The sequence below is a fragment of the Callospermophilus lateralis genome, chromosome 3, assembly GCF_048772815.1.
Source record: "Callospermophilus lateralis isolate mCalLat2 chromosome 3, mCalLat2.hap1, whole genome shotgun sequence".
Classification (NCBI taxonomy): Eukaryota; Metazoa; Chordata; class Mammalia; order Rodentia; family Sciuridae; genus Callospermophilus; species Callospermophilus lateralis.
The window spans coordinates 179,571,870-179,594,632 of record NC_135307.1 but is presented as its reverse complement, the minus strand read 5'-3'; the positions used below and the strand labels follow the sequence as shown (position 1 = coordinate 179,594,632).

General features: G+C 49.2%; 1 protein-coding gene across 4 annotated transcripts in view; it reads right to left on the bottom strand.

Annotated features, from left to right (window-relative positions):
• The window catches only part of Ppp1r16b (protein phosphatase 1 regulatory subunit 16B), a 101,530-nt gene that overhangs the window by 20,478 nt on the left and 58,289 nt on the right, over positions 1-22,763 (bottom strand). For all 4 annotated transcript variants that reach the window (XM_076851847.1, XM_076851846.1, XM_076851849.1 and 1 more), the window contains 2 exons: positions 6,958-7,028; positions 1,563-1,708 (listed from right to left, as the gene is read on the bottom strand). In XM_076851847.1, the coding sequence (XP_076707962.1) occupies positions 1,563-1,708; positions 6,958-7,028 (217 nt within the window). The remainder of the gene's footprint in view (positions 1-1,562; positions 1,709-6,957; positions 7,029-22,763) is intronic.

Sequence of the window (22,763 nt, the reverse complement as noted above, 5' to 3'; positions counted from 1 at the left end):
AAATGCTTGGAAGAAAAACTTCACAACATTGGATTTGATAATGATTTCTTGGATACGAAACCAAAGGACAGGTAACAATAATAACAACAAAAAATAAAAAAATTGGATTTCATGAAAATTTGAGATTTTGTTCATCAAACAACACCATCAATAGAGTAAAAAGGTAACCCATAGAATAAAAGAAAATGTTTGCAAATATGATATATTTGCAAGTATCTGATAAGGGATTTATATTCAGAATATATAAAGAACTCCTAAATCTCAATAACAAAAAGAATCTGATTAAAAAATGAGCAAAAGACTTAAATAGAAATCTCTCCAAAAGAAGTTTTACAGGCAATAAGCAATGAAAAGATGCTCAAGATTACTAATTATTAGTGAAATGCAAATCAAAATCACAATGAGATACCACCTCACACACATAATGATGACTATGTAGCACCCAATGAAAAGTAAACCATCAACATCCAGAAAATAGTGTTAGCAGAGATGTAAGGGAACTGGAACCCTTGAGCACATCTGACGGTAATGTAAAATGGCACAGCCACTGTGGAAAACATCGTGGCATTTCCTCAACAAAATTAAAAATAGAATTATCATAGGGTCCAGCAATTGCACCTTTGGGTATATATCCAAATGAACAGAAAGCAGAGTCTCCGAGAGATATTTGTACTTTCACATTCAAAGCAACATTATTCACAATAGCTAGAATACAGAAGCAACAGAGTGTCAATTAAAAGACAAATGGACAAGCAATGGAACATACATACACAATGGAATGTGGTGTGAGTATACCCATGCGTGCACACACACACTCAATGAAATACTAATCAGTTTTAAATGAGAAGAAAATTTTGATACATGTGACAACATGGATGATCTTGAGGACTTTATGCCAAATGATATAAACCAGGTGCAAAAAGGCCAATCGTATATGATTCCATTTCAAAGAGATTCTTAGAAGAATTAAATTCATAAATACAGAAAGTAGAATGTGTGACCAGGAATTTGGGGAGTAGGCATTGGAATAGGAGGGATCATAGTTTTACAGGTACAGTGTTTCTGTTTTGCTAGATAAAAAGAGTTCTGTTGTGGATGGTGGTGGTGTTTGCACAATAGTGGGAATATAATGAATACCACCGACTTCCAAGCTTCATGGTCAAGATGGTGAGTTTTATGTCATTGGCGTTTGCCACAATAAAACAAAAGGGGGAAAATGATGAAGGAGGAGAGAAAGAATGAAGTGAGACAAAGAGCAGAGAAGATTGAGAGGGACCAAGAGAGAAGGAGAGAGAGAGGTAGAGAGAGAAAGAGAAAGACACACAGACGTGGTCAGAGAAAAGGGGAAAGAGAGAGTGGCAGAGAGAGTGTGGCAGGCACCAACAGAGACCAAGAAAGAGTGGCAGGAAGTAAAGATGGAAGGAAGGGAAGGAGGGAAAGGGAAAGGAGGAAGGGAGGGAGGGAGAGAGAGGAGACAGCAGGAAGAGAGGAGAATGAATGAACTCGGGGTGAATAAAGCAAGAGAGAGAGGGGGTCTCTCTTGGGGAGAGCCGGGCACGTACTACTGAACGAGGATCTTCACCAGGTTGATGTGGCCGCAGGTGGCCGCCGCATGCAGGGGTGTCCACAGCTCATTGTCCTTGGCGTTCACGTTCGCACCATGGGAAAGGAGCAACTTGACAATTTCCTCAAAGTTGTCGATGCAGCACTGGGAGGAACAGAGGCAGGGTGAGTCCCTGGCAGGGCCCCAGGACTTGGTGGGGACACATCATGTGCCCCTCAAGATGTCACTGGGGGAGAAGAGCGCGGAGCCAGACTACCTGGGGTGGATCCAGCTCGGTTATTTTTATACTGTAAGCATTGCCCGTGACCTTGGGCTGGCCACTTCACCTGTTGGAGCCTCAGTTTCCTTGTGAGTAAAAATGAAGTTAAGGTATAAGACAAAAGCATAAAGTTTTAAAGAAAAAAAAATCTGTCTGCTCTGAAGTGTTTTGTGAATGTTGTTGGAACGGGAACTGATAAGCAGGTGAGGTTTTAAAATCCCAGAAGGCTTTCTCCAAACAACATTTTACAGGGAGCTTTGAGATAACCGGTCAACTCAAGCAGGAGTGCCCAGGTTAAAGCGGGGGTGTGTGTTGGGGAGGGGTGGCCCCTCCCAGCTGTGGCCTTCAAGGTGTGGCTGCCAGATCATGGTTTAGAATCTCTGATTTAGAAGCTTCTGACCCAGGAATCAGATTTGGAAAGCCCCCAAATAACCAAGTCTCCCCCAAAGAACCCAGCTCCATGTGCAGGTTCTAATCCTGAAACCATCTCTGCTAGGAGACTCCTTACTTGGGCGCCCACCTGTGTGGAACAGTGACCACACACCAGGTGAGCCCAGCAGGGGGAAGGCCCAGGAGCCTGCAGCTCTGCAGAGAGAACACAGGGCACAGGAGCCTCCAGACTCCAGGGTCAGGGAGTAAGAAGCTCCAAAGGGGACAGAGGGACTTCAGCCAGGGCTATGCAGGAGAGGGGGCAGAGAGAGGAGGATGTCAGGGGCTGCTTTGCAGAGTGAAGGCTGGAGGGTCTCCCTAGCAGTGAATTCTAGAGGTGCCAGTAGGGCACTTGAGCTCAGCCCTGCCCATCCAGGTGTGGGCTTGGTCCTCAGTGCAATCAGAGACATTGGAGAACTCTACTCAGAAAAATAGAGCAGACTTGTTTAAAAAAAAAAAAAAAAGTCACTCTGCTGGTTCCATGTGGGGAACAGATTGTGTGTGTGTGTGTGTGTGTGTGTGTGTTTGTGTGTGTTTACACCCACATTAGGAGGGGACTGTGAGAAGCTACGTCGAAGTTGGCAGTTAAGGATGACAGTGGTCTGGCCTACAGAAGTGACGGTGGGAATGAGGGAAGCAGGAGGAGGAGCAGGGGCACCTGTGTGAGGTGGGTACCATGTGGGTATAGTATGGGCAGCACCACAGGACCCTCCGCCCCCAGAAAGCCAGGGCTCAGTGCCAGAGGGACATGTGGGAAAGGAGCAACCATTTGCACAGATGTTGTTAGAGACCCAGGTTCTTTCTGAGCCAGCCACTGTGGACAGGTGGAGAAAGATGTGACCCTGTGGGTCTAGGTGTTGCCCAAGGTGGGCAGGAGAACCATGCAGTGATGTGGAATGGCCAGAAGAGGGCGCCAAAGACATCAGAGTGAGGCAAGGGAGAAGGGGTGGGTCCCCAGGCTATCACTGGAAGATGGGTTTGGGGAGCCCAGGAGTCAGGGGACAGAAGGATCAGAGGTCTCACCCTTAGATACTGCAGAAAGCATGGGGGTGGGGTGAAGCCTCAGGATGAAGGGACAGGGGATTGCACATCCAGAACTGCAGTCTTCTGAGCCTTCTGCCCAGGGGCTGGGCCAGTATGAGCCTGCGACCCCAGGGCCAAGCAAGGGCTGAGTTGAGGCTGAGTGCAGGGGTGCACGTGGAGAGGGCAGTAGGTGGCGGGGTGGGCAGGCCCTGCATTCACCAATACAGGAAATGACAAGGGGCTTTCCACCAATTGTCCCTGCTTCCTCACTTCCCACATCCAATCTGTCCCCAGCTGTGGATTCATTTTGTCCATCATGGCCCCATTCCCACTGCCCGGGGTGAGGCTCATCTCCCCCTGCCTCTCTTTGGCGCCTTCCAAACACCCTCAACCAGAAAGAGCTGCCCGGTTCATCTCATCACGCTGCTCTCGGTTTGCAAACATCAGAAGGTTCCCTGTTGTCAAGACAAGCGAATCCCCACTCCTTGGCCAGGTCCGTGGAGTTCTCCATATGCCCTGGTCTCCTCTGCTGTACCGGAGCAGCAGTGACACTAGCAATGACAACAGGAGCAACAGCCCTGGCAGCAATGGTAACGACAACACGCCACGTCACATTATCTTTATTAGTCAAGGCTTTTGAGAGCTGACTCGGGCCAGGCACCTTGCTAAGCTCTGGCCACGCTCTGCCACATTTAATCCTCAAAGCGAGCCTGTGAGGACCCTCTCATCCTGTTTTATAGATGGGGAAACTGGTTCAAAGAGGTCTGGGTGCATGATCCCACGCACAGTAAGAAATGGATTAAATCCAAGATTAAAATCCTCCTACAGAAATGGGTTGAAATCCAAACAGCCTGACGCCACGGCCCTGTTCCCAGCCTTCCTGATCCTGCCTCCTGCCGTCTCCCTGAGGCTCCCTGCATTCTACTTGTGCCACAATCACCCCCCGCAACTCCAGACTTGAAATGCTGGGCCCCTCCTCATGCCTCCATCCAAGCTGTTGCCTCTGTGATCCGTTCTTCCTCTTCTCTCTAGCGAACTCCTACTCAGCCTTCAAGACCCAGCCCAGAGCTCCTTCCTCTTGGAAGCCTTTCTCAGTTTGCCTTTGAGACAGGTCATCAGCTCCCAGCTTCAACTGCCACAGAGCCTTCTGCTTACTCCACGCGAGGACAGAACACCCCGTGCTGCCTGTGCCTGAGGTCGCACCACACCATGACCTCGGAGCGCGCCGTCACACCTCGCTCACCTTGGGAGCCCCATCCCTAGCAGAGTGCCTGGCACAGAGTACAAACTTGTTGAACAAATGAATCGGAGCCTGCAGAGCAGTGGGGGGCAGATGCCTCCTGAGAGGGAACTGGGAATGGGACTCAAGGCAGCGTGATGGTGGAGGTGGGGGCTGGGGTGAGTTTCACTGGCCAGCCATGAGCTCTAGACAGCTAAACTCGGAGCCTAACATGTTAGGTTCAGGAATCTACAGGAGGGATGGTGCTGGGGAAGCCACAGGATCAGCAGGAAAGAAGCGAGGGCATGATGTAAGAGTGACGGGAGCCCCAAGACAAAGGCAGGACACCACCGGATAGCTGCTAAGCCTGGGATGGTGCCTCCAGGCGGGAGGCCCAGCCTCTACAGAGCAGCTAAGACCCCTTGTTTTAATCCTGCCTCTGCCACGATTCACGTGTGATCTTGGAAAAGAGACCTCACCTCCCCGAGCTGCACGGTCTAATAGGGCGGACACGACTCACTCACATTCACTGAAATTAAACTCAGAATCTAGCTTCTGGGTCCCAGAGCCACACTGTGAGAGCTCTGTGGCCACCTGTGGCTGGTGCCTATGACACTATTCAGGGTAGATACACAGAGCCTTCTCATCAGTGTAGAAAGTCATGTGAAAGTCCCTGGTCCTCAGTCTCCTGAATCAGAAAATGGGAATAATGACATTTCTGAGGTTTGTCGTGAGGACTGAAATGAAATACAACAGTGAAGTGCTTTGTTGAGAAGTGGTCACATGACAAATTTTAATAATGACCGACTAACATCTCTCCAGTGTCCAGGGTATCCTCACAACAACCCAGTGAAATGGGTACTGGTTGTTCCTTTGTCAAATGAGGAAACGGAGGCACAGTGAGCTTCAGGAACTCGTCCAAGGTCACACAGCTGGCCAGCGGGGGCTCCAGGCCTTGATGAAGTCTGTTCTCTACGAAAACAGACTCAGGGTCCAGAACATACCAGGGAGCAGCCCGTATATTTTATCATCACACCCCTGGCTGATGAGCACCTCCTGGCTTGGGGAGCTGCCATTTGGATGCTCGACCCAGGGTAAGCTGGGGCAGCCACCTGCCCTCCACTCTGGCCCAATTCCAGGCACCCTGGAGGTACAAGAGCTGGGGGTTTGGGAGAGTTTCCATGAGCAGAATTCAGTGGGATACCAAGGCAGCTGCCCCTGAGTGGGCACCTGAGGCCCTTGAGGACAGGAAGAGGAGCCAAGAGGAATATACAGAGAACCCCTGGGCTGCAGGCCTGAGAGCAAGACTCTGCCCCTAAGGCTGATGGGTAGAGCATGGCCAGTCTCTGTCCATCTCACCCCCACCCAGGGCCCCAGGTGCCTGGCCTCTCCCTCCAGGTCGCACTCAAGTCCATCTGCTCAGAAACTTGGGCCAGGGCCCAGGGAAGCTTCATTCATGGGTTCAGCACTCACATATGGAGCACCTACTGTATGCCAACATGGAGAAAGAGGCTGGGACACACCAATGAGCCTGAGGCGCGGGCTGTGTCCTTGTGAGGCTCGGGATCTGGGTAGGGGGGAAGGGCAACACTGAAAGGTCACACTGGTGGTGGCTGAATCACTAATTAGGAAGCGGGTGCTGAGAAGGTAAAGGGCACTCTTGTCACGGCACACCCTCAGGCTCCTGCTGTGGACAGAAGCTAAGAGGAACCCGGAAAATACTCCAGGGTACAAGCCTGGAGAGGCAGGGAGCCGAGGGCTGGGCAGGGGCTGGTGGGCTCGGAGCAGAATGGCAAAGAGTTACTCTCAGTTTATTCTTTGCCCCCAGTGTTACAGAAGACATCAAAGGGCTTTAAGAAAACTCAGGTAGATTATTGACCCGAGCATCCCTGTGGCTGCTGCATGGATAAAGAATTATAGCAGGACCAGACTGAATTCTGGGGACTTATTAAGGGGATATGGAGGAGATGGAGGTGACAGACAGAGCAGCCTGTCCCCAGGCAGAGAGGGCTGGACCCACTATGCTCCCTTGCAGAGGGTGTGTGTTATGACAGCACTTGGCTGTGGTCACAGTTCTTGGACCAGGTCACTTAATGCCTACTAATCATCTTTATCACCCTGGGAGGTAGGATGTCCTGGTGGGTATGAGTGTCCTTTGTCAAATGTCAAGCTCCAAACACACTTGCTTTGCTGGGCAGTGAGCATGCAGTGAACAAAAGCTCCCTGTGCTCTGAGCCCATCTCTGCACGCATGTGCGTGTGCGTGCACATGGGCTCTGTGGGCATGTCTGTGACAGGCACATACATCTCCGAAGCAGACAGGCGCCTTGCAGACGGGCCGCCTGTGGCTCTCCCTCCTTCTGCCCCTCTTCCTTAAGGATTCTGGACCAGAAAGTGCAGGGAAATGGGGCACTTGTCCAGGTGGGGAGCAGGGAGCTAGGGAACCCCAGTGAGCCCAGCTTACCTGGTGCAGGGCTGTGAGTCCATCCTCATTGCACAAATCGGGGCTGACCTTATTCTTCAAGAAGTAGCGCACTGTAACAGAAGGGAACAGGAGTGAGATCCCCAATGCATACAGGTGTGCACCCACGAAGGTAAGACCCAGTCTCCCCCAGATCCTGACACTAATGGCCTTGCTCATTCCCGACAAAAGGCTTATGGGATAAATTAACCCCTTCCATATTCTACACATAAGAAAACTGAAGCCCAGAGTATAGGTCTTTGGCCCAGGATTTCCAACAGGTGGAAAAATCTCACCAAAGGTGAGACTAACAAGTGCTAATCACTGTCAAGCCCTTCCTCAGTGTCTGGTTGTCCAGAGAGAGCACTTTCTCATCTTTAAAACCTCCCCTTGGAGTCCAATGGGTTGGGTTCAATTTCAGCACCATCCAAACACTTCCCTTCCTCTGCCTCATTTTCCTCATCTGTCAAATATAGCTGCTGCTAATCTTATCTCACTTGGGTGTTGTCAGGTCGGATGGAGGTGAGTCATGTCAGGCATTCTGCACAGTGATGGGCGCGTGGTTTGCAGGTGACTGGCTTTGGCAGCTATAACCATCTTTATTTTTGGTGGTACTGGGGATCCAACCCAGGGCCTGACGCATGCCAGGCAAGAGCTCTACCACTGAGCCACACCCAGCCCTATAACCATTTTTATTCACACGGGGTCCCTGCACCAGATTGTTCATCTATGAGTGCCAGACACCCCACCTTTGGCCCCACTGAACCACAGAGAGTGGAGGTTCCAACCATCCCATCTCTGGACTTGAGCTATGCCCCAGCCCCCACCTCCATGCATGTGTGTGTGTGTGTGTGTGTGTGTGTACACGCACTTGCGTGTGTGTTTTCAGGGATGGTGGATAGATGGGATAGGCCAGAGTGAAGGCCACTGGCAGCTCGAATCCCTCTTACTTAGGACGACCCTTCTCCCTTACCACTGTGACCTTCCTTCCTACCCGGCCTAATGCTCACCTAGGACTCAAGTGCACAGGGAAAGATAGGAGGAGCTGGTCCACCAGCCCTGCAGGGCCCTTCCCAGTCTTGGCCACTGAGTCCTTCCCTTGCTCTGGTCCTTGAGTTTTAGCAGGACCACTCTGGCCTCCAGCAATGCCTCTCCCCATGGAGTGAGGTAGCCATGGGACCAATGGACAGAGTCTACTGGAGCCTATGGTTCTTCTGGGCCACCTCTCTACCCTTCCTGTTTAAATGGCTCTGAGCCTGCATACAAGCTCAAACCAGGCTCCCACTAGATTGAGCTTTCCAAAGATGGACTGGGCAGTGAGTGGGCAACTGTACCCCTAGGTCAAAGAATGAATAGGGCTGGCTGACTCTGGGGCAGGTAGATGGACTTGGACATGGGCTGGCTTGTGTGTGAGGCCCTGGCTGAGGGTGCTGATGAAGCAGGGCTAGAGGTTCAGGCCCTGCAAATGGGAGGGGCAGGCTGGTGCAGGCCCCTGTGAGCTCCTCCCTCCCCCACCAACTGGTTCCCCTAAACCATGAGCCAAATCCACATCCTTGAAAGCCCACTGTGGTCACCATCTTCACGCTATGGCTCACTATGCTATGGTTCCCCACTGAATTGTCTCTGCTGTAGCAAAAAAATGAGAAGTGAGCTCTGAAGGGTGGGGAGGTGGCCAGCCACCTTGCAGGACAAAATGTCAGCAACCCCAACAGGTGCCAAGGAAAAGATGACGATAGGTAAGCACTGGGGGGAGTCCAGATTGGTGGGCATGGGGGCGCCCTTCGGCTCCATCCTCATTAGGCACAGCTCCCAGACCACAGCTCTAGTTGCACCCAGGGTCTCAGTGCGAACAGAGGCCCTGTGTTCAGGGGAGATTGAGGCCTCCACCCAGCAAAATGTGAGGTCTTCCTCAGACTCGCCCAAGATACACAGCTGCTGGGGGTTAGATGTGACAGGTCTTTATCCAGTAAGACACAGATCCACGGGGTGGCACTACCTAATATGGAGCTTCTAGCGACATTTAGCTGTTGTGGCTCTTTAATCAACATCTAAAATTCAGTTTCTCAGTCACTGTGTACTCAACAGCTGCATGTGGCTACCATATTGGAAAGTGTGGAAATAGAACATTTTTATCATCACAGAAAGTTGCATTTGGATAATTCTGCTTCATAAATGGAAATTAGCCCCATAAAAAAACTACTAACACCCTCTCCCAGGCCCCAACTGCTCTGGGAACAATGCCCAAAATCCTTACTATGGCATACAAGGCCTGCATGACGTGAGTCCTGCCTACCGACCAACTTTTTGTATCTATCCAGGGCCACCATTCACATGGTGCTTTGTTGACGGGCAGCTCCCAGAGCCCTGCAACAAATAACTCACTCAACTAAACACAGCGATCCCAGCTGCCTGCCTCGGCAGTCTCATTTCTTAAATTCCAAACATTTCCCACAATAGTTTTTTTGTCAGCCACAATCACCACCCTTCCTCTGACCTAGGAGCTTTTGCATAGTCTATTCGCATCGCCTAGAAGAATCAGTCATCCACCTATCCATGAATCGGTCCATCTATTTATCCATCCATCCATCCTTCACCTGTCCACACATTCACTCATTCATCCATGTGGCCATTCATCCACCCACCCATCTATCCATGCACCACCATCTATGTACTCATTTCTAACACACATCTGAACACACACACACTTGGCTCATTCCCCAGCCTTGGGGTCTCAGCTCAAATTCCCCAGACTCCTCCCATTGTATACCCTCGTTGCTCTTATTCATCACATATGCCCCCTCATCACAAATATAATTACATGACTATTTGAGTAATTATGAGCATTGGCTCTGTCTGCGCACTGGACACTGAGCACCAAGAAGGCAGGACTGTGACCTGGTATTTATGGCTCTATCCGTAAGACCTAGCATACACTAAGTCCTTATGAACTCTTCCACGATCTTAACCAAATTGGCAGCCCCCTCTTTTAGTCCAAAGACACAGACTCGCTATCTCTAAGCAAAGCAGACCACCCTCCAGTGCTGACCCCCGCAGACCCCTGTCTGTAGTGTGCAGCTCTTTCACAGGTCCCTCTGCATGTAGGTGAGCTGTGGGGACCTGCTCCTAGCCTCAGGGCTACGCTGAGAGATTCAGGAAAAACCACTGAGCACCCAGGCCTAGCCACAGGAGGTTGCTCAAAGCCTGACAGAGAGCTTTTGGGAGAGTAGAAGTGTCCATTTTGACCCTGTCCCAGAAGGGGTTCTGGAAGGTTCTGTACATATAAGGCAGATTTAAGTTGCCTGAGGTGGGTGGTAAAACAGGCTTCCTGTCCAGGAGACTCTCTTTGAAGCAGAAAATAAACATCAGCTGCCAAAAGCAGAGTCTGTGCACAGTAATTATTGGGGTGCTCTCTGTGCTGCGCGGGAGTCCAAGCCATGTAATTACCCTGATGTCGGACAGTTATTTTCAGCCCAAGAATTGGGACAAATCATCGCCATCTCTAAGAAACCCTTAATATTCATGAGCCAAGGCCGCCTCGCAGTCCCACTTTCCAGCTCTAGCTGGGCATCTGGAGCCTGGCACTGGGCCCAGCTCACTGGAGCAAAGTCCCTGGTACCCAGCGCACCAGACTTGCTTGCATCTGGAGTTGATCAAGAAAAAGGACTCCTCTATCAAGAGTCCCCTTACTGAACCTCTCCTAGACACCCAGCTCAGTGTGGAACCATTTTCTTTCATGGATGCACATCTATAATTATTCCAAGAGAAGCCAGGCGTTAGGAAGGGATAGCTCACAGGCACACACGCCAAGCAGAAGACCTGGAATTGGGCAGCAGACTTCCTTGATTTCCAAGTCCAGGTTATTGCCCAGTGCTCTGTGCTTCCCCTGAGGTCAAGTGGGGAAACAGCATTTGGAGAGCCCTGCTGAGCTGAGAGCTGGTGTGTGGTGGGGCAGGGCTGGAGGGGTGCATAGCCTCAGCCTCTGATTCCAAGACATGCAAACATCGGAGGCCCTCGGGTCCCAGGCCAACCCTCTTCTTGCAGATAGAAGGGCTCTGGGAACTGCAAAGAGGACAGAATGATCATTCCTGTGCTCGTGAGGGGTGGGGGACACAGTAGGATCCATCAGAGCCTTGTCAACAGGAGCTGGCCTCTCTTTACTCTTTCCTAAAACCTTTTCACGGCCCCAAGCTACTCTTAGGAGAATCAAACTCCTTCCATGGCCTTCATTGGGATTGGCAAACTGGCCCATGGGCCAAATCTGTTAGCAGCCTATTTCTGTAATAAAGTTTGCCTTAGAGCACATGCACACTCATCATTTACATATCGCCTACGACTGCTGTCACCCCACAGAGCTCGGGAGTTATAACAGCAACTGTGTGACCTGCACAATCTGAAAGATTTACTTTCTGGCCCTTTACCAAAAGGTTTGCAGACCCTGGTTTTCCAGGTCCTATGCTGGGGGCTTGCCCACAGGGCTCCCTCCATGCCCAGTCCAAGGGCACCGAACTCATCCTAGTCTGTGTGGATGGAATGTCCTGGATGTCCTGAGCCATACTCAAGTCCCATCTCCCTACTTCTCTGGGCTCATCTCTTGCTCTGTGAGCACTTCAAACAATGGAAGAAACTGGCTTGGGGTCTAAAGGTTGACCCAGTCTCAGAAAATCAAAAACAAGAGGGCCATGGTCTTCCCTCCAGCCAGGAGTGCCCACCACTTCTCCTGGCCCACACTCGAGTCTGCCCCTGCCCACAAGGCCCCCACTCCCAGTACTGGCCATCAGCTTATCAGAGAGAGGCATCTGAACTCAAGCATTTTTTAGCTGTGACTTTAGGCAAGTTATTCTTCCTCTCTGTGCCTTCACATACTCATCTGTAAAGTGGGGATCACAACAGCACCTCCTCTGTAGGGTTGCTGTGAGGATAAGACAATGCCCAAGAGCTACTATTATCATTAATTAAGAAAATAAAAATAGAAAACAAACATGGCGCTCCTGCCTGGGCTGGGTGCTGGGTGCTGGGCAGTATGCACCCAGACCTCACGCCTCTCCAGAGTTCTTAGGCTTGCTATAAATGACAGAGGGGGTTTCTCCAGAGAGCTCCGATGGCACTGGTTCAAGGGTCACCATGAGGCCAGAGTCATTGTCCCCTGCACCCCCACCATGGGCAGGACCCCACTGAAGGCAAAGAGGTGACTCCCACCCTCCTCACTCCTGTATCCTGCTGCTGGCGCTGGCCCCGCGGCTCCACCCACACCTCCCTGGCAATCTGGCTGGAATCTGGGCCAAGCTGGGCCATCTGCTTCCCTCCATCTCCAGCTGTAGCAAGTGAGGCTGCACTGGTCCCCCTCGGCAGGAAGCTGGTGGCGGCTGCCTATGCAGGGAGAAATCAGCACCGACAAGCTTGTGTTTTCTCTGGCATCTGACCTACCCCCTCCCACAGAGCACAGCCTGACCTGGACCTGAAGGCAGTATGCCACCACAGGTGTTATTCCTGCTCCTTTCCTGGAGGAAGGGGCACTGAGAGCCCTAGGGGACCGTCCACAGGAGGTAGACCCGGGCAATCTACATCCCCCAGGTGTCCTGAGCTGCTGCCACCTGGCCATGTGCCATGCACAGTCATGTTCATGGGGGCACTGACCACTGAGCTCTCCTCCCTTCCAACTCCTTTCCTTTCCTGCCTGGTGCCCAGTCAGGGGGCTTCATCCTTCCACTGCCTTCAAGGTATGATCAGTCCCTGCCCCCTTTGGACCCTACCTCACCAAATCCTGTCTCCCTCCCTGAATCACTCTCTGATCCTGCACAACTGGCTTCTTTTCATTTCTGAAACAAAACAAAACAAGAACTGAGCTCCCAGTCTCCCAGCATCCTATCCTGCACCTGCAGCCCTCTTTCTTCTCAACTTGGACCGGCAAACTCCTCTTCATCCTTCAGATTCCAACCAAAATGTCCCCTCCTCAAGGCGGCCCTCCCTGGTAACCCCAGTCTGCATCGCAGCCCCCTGCGTTTCTGCATCTGTACTTCACAGCAGCACCCACTTCATCACCCACGGAGCTACTTGCCCCCGGGAACATTTCTCAGTGTCATCCTGCAGACATGGTGCACCACAAGAAGGTCACTCAAGGACTGCACAGATCATGGATTTTATAGAAACAAGAGAACAAATGCCCTTCCCCGAGACTCCCTCACCAATGCATCCAGGCCTGGGGCTGACTGTAGGGTCTTCAGCCCCAGCCTGCACTATCCCCTCCCTGCACTGTATCCCAGGCCTCACTCTGTCTGCCCTGTGCCCTTACTTGTTCTTTGTATAACCCAGCTTTGACTGTGTGCTCGACATTGTGTTAGTTAAGCATTTTGCATTTGGTCAACTAGTCTTCATAATGGGTTGTTGCACCTATTGTGCAACTTACCAATGGGAAAACTGAAGGTCAGGTATGAACATGTCCCAAGGGCATGTGGCTGGGAATGGTAGACCCAGGCCTGGCCAGCTTCAAAGACCAAACACTAAATAAATCACTTTGCTACAAGAATACCATGCAGAAACCACAGAAAGAGAGCAAAGAGTATATCCTAGACCATTGCTGACAAAATTAGGTGTTCTAGAACATCTCATGATAAAGAAGACAATAACCGTAATAGTTATGGCAGCAGCCTCATTATTACGCTTTCAAATGAGGTCCTTGGGGCACAGAGGTGGACCTATAGCCTGAGGTCATGTGTCAATCAGGTGGCAGCTCTGAGCCCAAGCTCCCCCATGCCCTCCATTTGTCTTCTTGCTGCGTCTTTGACATAGGCAGACCCCTGTCCCACCCCTGATTCAGAGCACCCTGGTGGCCTGCCTCCAGCTGCCAAGCCCCACCCACAGGGGCTGCACCTCCTCCAAGGAAAATCCCCTCCTCCAGGGCTGTCACAGCTGCAGTAGACCCAGAACTCTCAGAAAACAGGCCCCTTCTCTCTCAGGTCAACATCCTGGGTCCTCAAAGTACCAGGCTCCAAAATCACCCCACTGAGCCATTTCAACCTTTCCACCCACTGCTCCACCCGGGAGCAAAATAGCCAGAAATAGCTGCGGAAGCCCCGCTGCTGCCTAGGGCTAGGGTAGAAAATCAAGCCGAATAGTGGCTTCTGCAGCGACAAGTGCAGCCTGCCCCTCTGTCACACGATTTACCAAGATTCCGGGCGGTGACTCAGCCATGATAGAGGGGTGGCCCAGGAAGACATGGCTTTTCTCACTGTCATATCCCTGGGCTCCCAGCGGCCAGCCCTTCCTCTCCCCCCAGAGTCTCATTCCAGGACCCGCTCAAAAAGAAGAAAGAGTCCCACAGTAACAAGTGTTGGTGAGGAGGTGGGGAAACTGGAAGCTTCTTTCAGTTCTGGTAGAAATTAAAATAGTGCAACTGCTTTGGAAAACTGTCTGGCAGCCTCTCAGACATTAAACACAGAGGTAGCCTGTGATCCACAATCCCACTCCCAGAGCATACACACAGGAATGGACACATATGTCCCCACAAAAACGTACCTACGAGAATTTATAGCAGCATTATTCATAATAACCACCAAGGGCAAATAACCCAGATTTCCATCAACTGATGACTAGAGAAACCAAATTCCATGCAATGGAACATTATCCTGCCATAAAAAGAAATGAAGTGCTGATACTTGTCACAGCATGCTGAACTTTCAGAGCATCATGTGAAGCAAAAAATCAAAAACAAACAAACAAAAAAAACAGACAAAAAGGGCTACGTATCATATTATCCCATTTCAAGGGGAAGAGGCAGATCCACAGAAACCCAAGACAGGTGGGTGGCTGCAGGGTACCCAAACACACAGCTATAACCTTTGGCTTTCCAGAACCTGGACACCCAGGACACGAGGCTGTGCTGGACAGAAGGGGTTGGCAGATTTGCATCCACTGCCCAGAGACCTCTCTGCATGTGTGACTTACACCTAGCATCAGATGTATGCGGAAGTGAATGCAGATCCTTTAGGTGGATATACCTTGTCTGTCTTCTTATCTGGGCTACTAAGTCTCTAGAGTTAAGTGCTCAATAAATACCTGTTGAGCAAAGGAACAAATTAATTTTTTTCTTCTATGAAAACAAAATCTAAAATTTCAGGGAAGCTGATGTCAAAATAAGTTGGGAGTTAATCCTCTTGGAAAATGTAGACTTTTTGAATCGTGGAGGCCGGGGTGGGATGAGGAATCCCTTGTTGATGTGTGAGTGGACACCTACACACTAGATTTTCTTAAAAGGAGGGAGAGGACCATTGAACTCAATGGACATGGAGCGATGTGGACCTGTATGGATTCTCCACCAAAGACTGCCTACAATGCTTCCCTCTCTTCCTTTTTCCTTCTTCTCCGTTTCATCCCCCAACCCCATGGGTATTTTGACCCCCTAGGGTGCTTAAACCCAAGGACTCAAGCAAAGGGACTGCTTGTCTTGAAACACGATCTTGGAACTTCCCCATTCCATTTGGGTACACGCCAGTCCCCAGCTGTGCCAGGTCTCAGATGCTCACTGAGTCTGTCTCCAGAATTCTCCCAGCACCTCCCTTCACATCTGCACGGCAGACCCAGGAACCCAGTCTCCCTTCTGTCCCGCAGAGCCTGGCTTGCTCCAGTGTGGGCGGGCAGCCCGGGAGCTCTCCAAGGTACCTGCCATCATTCCCATTCCCCTTTCTTCCCAAATGCCCTCCACATCTCTTTCTGACTTCCTCTTGCTCTCCCAACCCCATCTCTCTCACCCCACTTTTCTTTCCACCTATCTCTCCTGAATTTTTTTAAATAACCCAATTATTTCATATCTCCAGGCAAGTAATAGGTAAAAATATTCCCAGCCCTCCAGGTAGGAGATGCATGCCCACAAAGTGTTAATGGCTTCACAGTCATAATAATATCTAACATTTATTGACTATTTTCCAACCGTGAGGGGTCATGGTAAGATGTGACATGTCATGTCCCAGGCAATCCCCATGACTTAGGATTATTATCAACCATTCCAACAGAACTTGAATGACTTGTGCAAGCTCTTTTTCTTTTCTTTTCTTCTTTTTCATTTTAATCCTGGGGGTTAAGCCCAGGGATGCTCTACCACTGATCTACATCCTCAATCCTTTTTATTTTTATTTGGAGACAGGACCTTGCTAAGTTGTTGAAGCTGGCCTCAGAACTGGCAATCCTCCTGCCTCAGCCTCCCAAGTAGCTTGAATTATAAGCATGCACCACTGTGCCCAGCCCAAGCTCATTTGTTAATAAGTATTGAGACTCAATTCTCCTCTGGTCTATTCCCTGTGTAACCGGTGTTTTAGGCATAACTAGTGCCAAGAGACTCTCAACCAAATAGAGTCAAGAAGAAAAAGTTCATTTCCATTAATATTTAGACAGAGAAAAACAGTTGTCTATAAAGGGGAAATTCCTCTATCTCCCACCAGTCCACTTGGAAACAGTCTTGCATCTCTGCCTCAGTACTGTGATTCGAACAAATTCCATTCAGGTATTCCATTTGTCTGGGGAAATCAGACAAGATTTCTGAAAAATTTAAAGGTAACCACATGAGAAATTGAAGTCAAGATTTGTATCTCTCTTCTTACCTATGAAAAAAGATAAAAGCAAATAAACACAGAATGCATGAAAGTCACAAAATGCAGGAAACAGCAACAACAAAAATCGATGCCACAAAGCGTGACACTAGATGAACCAAGAACAAACTCCCCCATAAACATAAATGAAATCCCTTGTCCTCCTCTACACCCTATATAGCAGAAAAGATGTGGATGCCAAAAAGAAAAAAAAATCAACTGTGTGCTGCTTACAAGAGACAGATCCCAAACAAAATAACAGAGAGACTAAAAATAAAGGAATGTTCAAATATAAAACAGGCAAATGAAACAACAAAGAAAGTGGGCTGGCACCATTACTATAAGGCAGAATGGAATTCTGGGCAAATACGGAGGCAACCCACTGTAGGGAGAGAGAGAGAGAGGGAGAGAGAGAGAGGGAAAGACTTTGAAATAAAATCAGAAACTGAAATCAGATCCATGGTTGCCTGGGCTCGTGCCTGGGTGGGGTGGGGAAGATGACGTCACAGCAGCCAGGAAAACTTAGGAATTGCATAATCAGTAGAGCAAAATCCAGTAAAGCAAAAATTGTTATTCTTTAAGTCAGAAGCACAATTATCCTGGGAATCTTTAGTGCACAGAAAAGAGCAGAGGGTAGACAAAAATTTCCAGATAAGGACATTGTTTAGGTACATGGTTTACAAACAAGAAATCCTGGAAGCAACTGAAATGTCTAAACAAGGGGGGCATTGACAGAGTTGGTTATGGAATATTCCCATAGTGGAACACTTTGCAGTTGGTTTTGGAATTTTTAACAACCTAGGAAAGTTTTGATAAATGATATAGAATAGGAAAACAAGGAATCAAAAGAATATGCAGTCTCAACTGGAAAGGAAAAAAATGTATTCCATGCATCCGAATACTTTTCATTGAAAAAAAAATCAAGATTTAACTGTTCTTATCAGCGATTTTTATTTTATGGTTGCAGTATTTTCCAAACATTTAAAAAACTGTATGTATTATCTTGATAATCAGATTTTTTTTTCAATTTTACCAAAAAACAAATAGTACAGAAATGAAATCTCAAGCTGGCTGACCCTAAGAAAGAACTAGCACAGCTGAGATTCCTATGTTGGGTAGGAAGTTAAATCACAATGATAATCAGGGCACAGTGGTGCACACCTGTAATCTCAGTGACTCAGGAGGCTGAGACAGGAGGATCACAAGTTTAAGGCCAGCCTTAGCAATTTAGTAAGGCCCTAAGCAACTTAGTGAGAACCTGTCTCAAAATAAAACAATAAAAAGGGCTGGGGATGAAACCCAATGGTAAAGCACCTCTAAGTTTTATCCCCACTACCAATAAATAAATACTTTAAATAGATTGTAATGATAATAATAATAAATATGTTCAGGGCTGGGGTTGTGGTTCAGCAGTAAAGCAGTCACCTAATATGTGTGAGACACTGGGTTCGATCCTCAGCATCACATAAAGAAGGAAAGAAAGAAAAAGAAAGAAAGGTAGGTATTGTGTCCATATACAACTAAAAATGTTAAAAAATAATAAATAAATATGTCCATACAATGTAGGGGCCAGCAAAGTTGGGTCCACAGGCCAAAATTGGGCCCGCCACTTACTTTTGTACTGTATGAACATTAAGAATAATTTCTATTTTTCCTATGGTTGAAAAATATCAAAGAAGAATAGCACTGTATGATACGCGAATGTTCTGGGGAACTCAGATATCGGGATCCACAGTTCTGGAGCAGGCTCATGGGTCTCTAGTCCACAGCTGCCTTCTGCCCCTGCCGCAGGGCTGAGCAGGGAGACAGACAGCAGGGCCCACACAGCCCGAAACATTTCTTATCTGGCCCTTTTCAGAAAAACTGCTGATCCCTGGGGTAGTTCTCTTTGGCTATCAAAATACATTCAAAACCACAGTCTCATTTCGCCTGGTTCCAGGTAGGAGAGGAGGAGGTAAATGTATGTCCAAGGTGGGCCCCGGCACAGAGGCCAAGGGGGCACAGGCCGACGGCCCAGCTTCTTCACCTGCCAAGGAGTGAAGGGTGCACAGGTCTCCTGCTGTTGCCCCCAGCCCCCGAGTGCTGCTGCCTGTCCCCTCTGCAAGCAGCCGCATTTCCTGTCAAGAGCGTGACCTTCTGCAACCTGGATGGCGGAGGCTGCAGCTGCAAAGAGCTGGTATTTTTATCCAGCCCCTGCTTCCTGTTTGCTGGCTGGGGGTGGGGGGCGGGTTTGCTGATGTTTGGTTCTGCCGGTTATGATACAGAAATGGTACAGACTGGGCTCCCTTGTCACATCAGAACAGAGGAGTGTGCCCCCCTGATAGGGGATGCTGCTTGTCCCCAGGCCCGCCAACCCAGGACCCTGGTCTGCACACCTCCCCTGGTGCCGCTCCATCTCCTGTGCCTGCAGATACCCTTCTCTGCCTGCACAGGAGCCGAAACCAGGGCAGCTGGTGGGCAGAGGGGAATCGGGAGCATCTCTGCTGCAGGAAGTGGAAAAATCCACTCTCTTATCAGAGACAGCAGCTAGCGAGGAGCTGGCCGGGCCTGGAGGGGAGCAAGCAGGTTGCCCGGAGCTCCTGAAACGCACTGTTCCCAGCAAGCCCTGGCCAGAGAGGACCAGGGCAGGACGGAGGTGGAGGTGAGCAAGGGACTTGGAAGTCATTTGCGGAGAAGGTCCTGAGCTCGGACCTGGGGAATCACTTGTTGATGCTCCCAGCAATAGACCAATGTGTCACTGTCCTCAACTTTCCTGTCCTCATTGTTCATACAGCAGAGACAACAGCATCTAACAAGCTGGTGACAGCAAAAGCTGGTTTCTGTGGAGCGCCAGCCTCGCTGCCTGTACCGAGCATGTGTCGGGACCAGGTCACTCAATCCTCACCGCAGCCCCAGGCAGAACAAGGCAGGCTCTGGGATGGGCCCCAAGTTACAAATGGGGAGTCAGAGGCACCATGAGTTTGATTGACTCGTCCTAATCTACTCAGCTGGTGGGGACTCCAGGACCCCCACACTTGAGGATTTCAAGGCATGTCCCAGAGCCAACCCCGTCCCCAGGTTTTAAGGGCCAGGGATCCACATCTCGGGGCCTTCCTGTTTCCTGTTCTCAAGTGTGCCCAGTGCCAGGCTGGAAGCCAGAGGGACAAAAGGATCTTTGCTACACTCATTTCCATGCAGGAGAGATGCCACCAAGTGTACTGTTGGGAACATGCCATCCACCCAAGCACAGCACCTGGCATGAAAACACAGGGGCAGTGGCTGGGAATTCAGAACATTCGTTTCCCAGGGATTTCATCTCAGGCACATCATCTACCCTGAGTCTCAGTTTCTTTCACCTGTGAAATGGGGACAATAGTCTTACCAGATGTGGCTCAGTCTTTGGACTCCAACACAACCAAACAGCAGCTCCAGACAGCAAGCATCTTTGGAGATCTTGGGGGATGACTATAAGATGGGGCTAAAGGACAGCTGTGGCATGGTGGCCACTCCCCAAGACACCAGCCAAGCATCCCAGCCTCCCAGGGGTACTTTCCCACGCACTTGGGCTGATGTGTGCCACCACAAAGGTGGAGGGTGACTTCTGAGACTGGGTCATAAAAGACATTTCCGTTTCCAGCTTGCTCCTTGGATCACTCACTCTGGGGAAAGAGAGCTGCCACTTCGTGAAGACTCAAGTAGCCCTCTGGGGAGACCACATGTGAGGAACTGAGACCTCCTGCCCACAGCTAAACGGGCGTCATCTTGGAAGCAAATCCTCCAGCCCCAGTCCAGCCTGCAGATGTTACAAACCCTGGATAACATTGACTGCACCCTCCAGAGATACCTTGGGCCTGAACACCCAGCTACCCCAGGTTCCTGACACACAGAAATTGAGATTAAAAAAATATATTCATTATTATTACTTAAGTCACCATATTTGGGGGGGAAATTTGTTATGCAGCAGACATAACTATTACACCAGAGAAGAGTTCCAACCAGAGGTAAAGAGTTCAAGCCTGGGGACATTACACTAATGGGGCACCCCCTCACCCACAGTCAGCCAAATTTCCCTTACCCAGGGAAATTCTTGACTGAACCCTACAGCTGACTCAGGGTTTCTATTTCCACTCACAGTGCCCTGAACTGCCCGCACACGTCACTCAGCACCTGGAGTCTTTCTGGCTGTAGTAGTGCGGCCCAGGCTTCCCTACCATGTGAGGATGGGCCCCTCCTAAGCTCAGGGTCCACTGACCTGCGGGAGAGAGGCAGAGAAGGAGACGTATGTCCCCCACCCCTCAGCAGCCACCTGAATGACCCTCTGTCCTGCTCACCTCCCAGCTCCCCTTCCCACTGCCCATGAGCTAGTGCAGCGGCTCTGCAGATGTGGTTCCTGGATCAGGAGCTGCACCTGGAGATTCCTTAGAAATACAAATCCTGGATATAGCCCAGGAGAGGGAAAGCTGGGTCGAATGGTGGTTCCATTCCCAGCTTTCCAGCAATCTCCACACTGCTTTCCATATTGGCTGCACCAATTTGCAGTACCACCAGCAATGTGTGAGTGAGCCTTCTTCCCCACATCCTCGCCAACACTTACTGTTGTTACTCTTCAAAGAGCTGCCATTCTGACTGGAGTGAGATGAAGTCTTAGAGTGGTTTTGATGTGCATTTCTCTGATTGCTAGAGGTGAGGAACATTTTTTCATCTATTTGTTGATTGATTGTATATCCTCTTCTGAGAAGTGTCTGCTCAGTTCCTTGGCCCATTTATTGATTGGGTTATTTGTTTTCTTAGTGTGTAGCTTTTTGAGTTCTTTATGTAACCTAGAGGTTAGGGCTCTATCTGATGTGTGAGGGGTAAAAATTTGCTCCCACAATGTAGGCTCTCTGTTCACCTCACACATTGTTTCTTTTGCTGAGAAGACAGTTTTTAGATTGAATCCACTCCATTTATAGAATCTTGATTTTAATTCTTGCATTATAGGAGTCTTATTAAGGAACTTGGGGCCTAATCCAACATGTGAAGATTAGGGCCTACTTAAAAACAGCATACTACAGGGACATAGCCACATCAATGTTTATAGCAACACAATTCACAATAGCTAAACTGTGGAACCAACCTAGATGCCCTTCAGTAGATGAATGGATAAAAAAATGTGGCATTTATACACAATGGAATTTTACTCAGCAATAAAAGAGAATAAAATCATGTAATTTGCAGGTAAATGGATGGTGTTGGAGAAGATAATGCTAAGTGAAGTTAGCCAATCCCAAAAAACCAAAGGCCAAATGTTTTCTCTGATATAAGGAGACTGATTCATAGTGGGGTAGGGAGGGGGAGCATGGGAGGAACAGACGAACTCTAGATAGGGCCGAGGGGTGGCAGGGGAAGGGAGGGGGCAGGGTTTAGAAATGATAGTGGAATGTGATGGACATCATTGTCTAAAGTACACGTATGAAGACAGAAATTGGTGTGAATATACTTTGTATACAACCAGAGACATGAAAAATTTGTGTTCTACGTGTCTAATATGAATTGTAATGCATTCTGCTGTAATATATATATATATATATATATATATATATATATATATATATATATTTAAAAAACAATATAAAAAAGAAAAAATTTTGAAAAAAAGAAGGAAGTACAAATCCTGCGGCCAGGCGCAGTGGTGCACACCTTAATCCCAGTGGCTTGGGAGGCTGAGGCAGGAGGATCTCAAGTTCAAAGCCAGCCTCTGCAAAAGTGAGGCCCTAAACAACTCAGTGAGAACTTGTCTCTAAATTTAAAAAAAAAAAAATAGGGCTGGGGTGTGGCTCAGTGGCCGAGTGTCCCTGAGTTCAATCCCCAGTACCCTGCACCCCGCAAAAAAAAAAAAGAGAAAAAAAAAAGAAATACAAATCCTAGGGCCCTACCCCAACCACTGAATCAGGAACTCTGGGGAGCGGGTCCAATTTATGGTTTAACAATTTCTCCCAGTGTTTTTGTTGTTGTTGTTGTTTTTGGGTTTTTTTTGTTTTGTTTTATTTTTTAGAACTGAACCCAGGGGTGCTTTACCACTGAGCTACACCCCCAAGCCCTTTTTCATTTTTTATTTTGAGACAGGGTCTTGCTACGTTGCTTTGAGGGCCTCGCTTACTTACTGAGGCTGGCCTTGAACTTGTCATCCTCCTACCTCAGCCTCCAGAGTCACTGAGATTACAAAGGGGTTATGTCACTTGCACCGGATCCTCTCAGTGATTCTGCTCCACC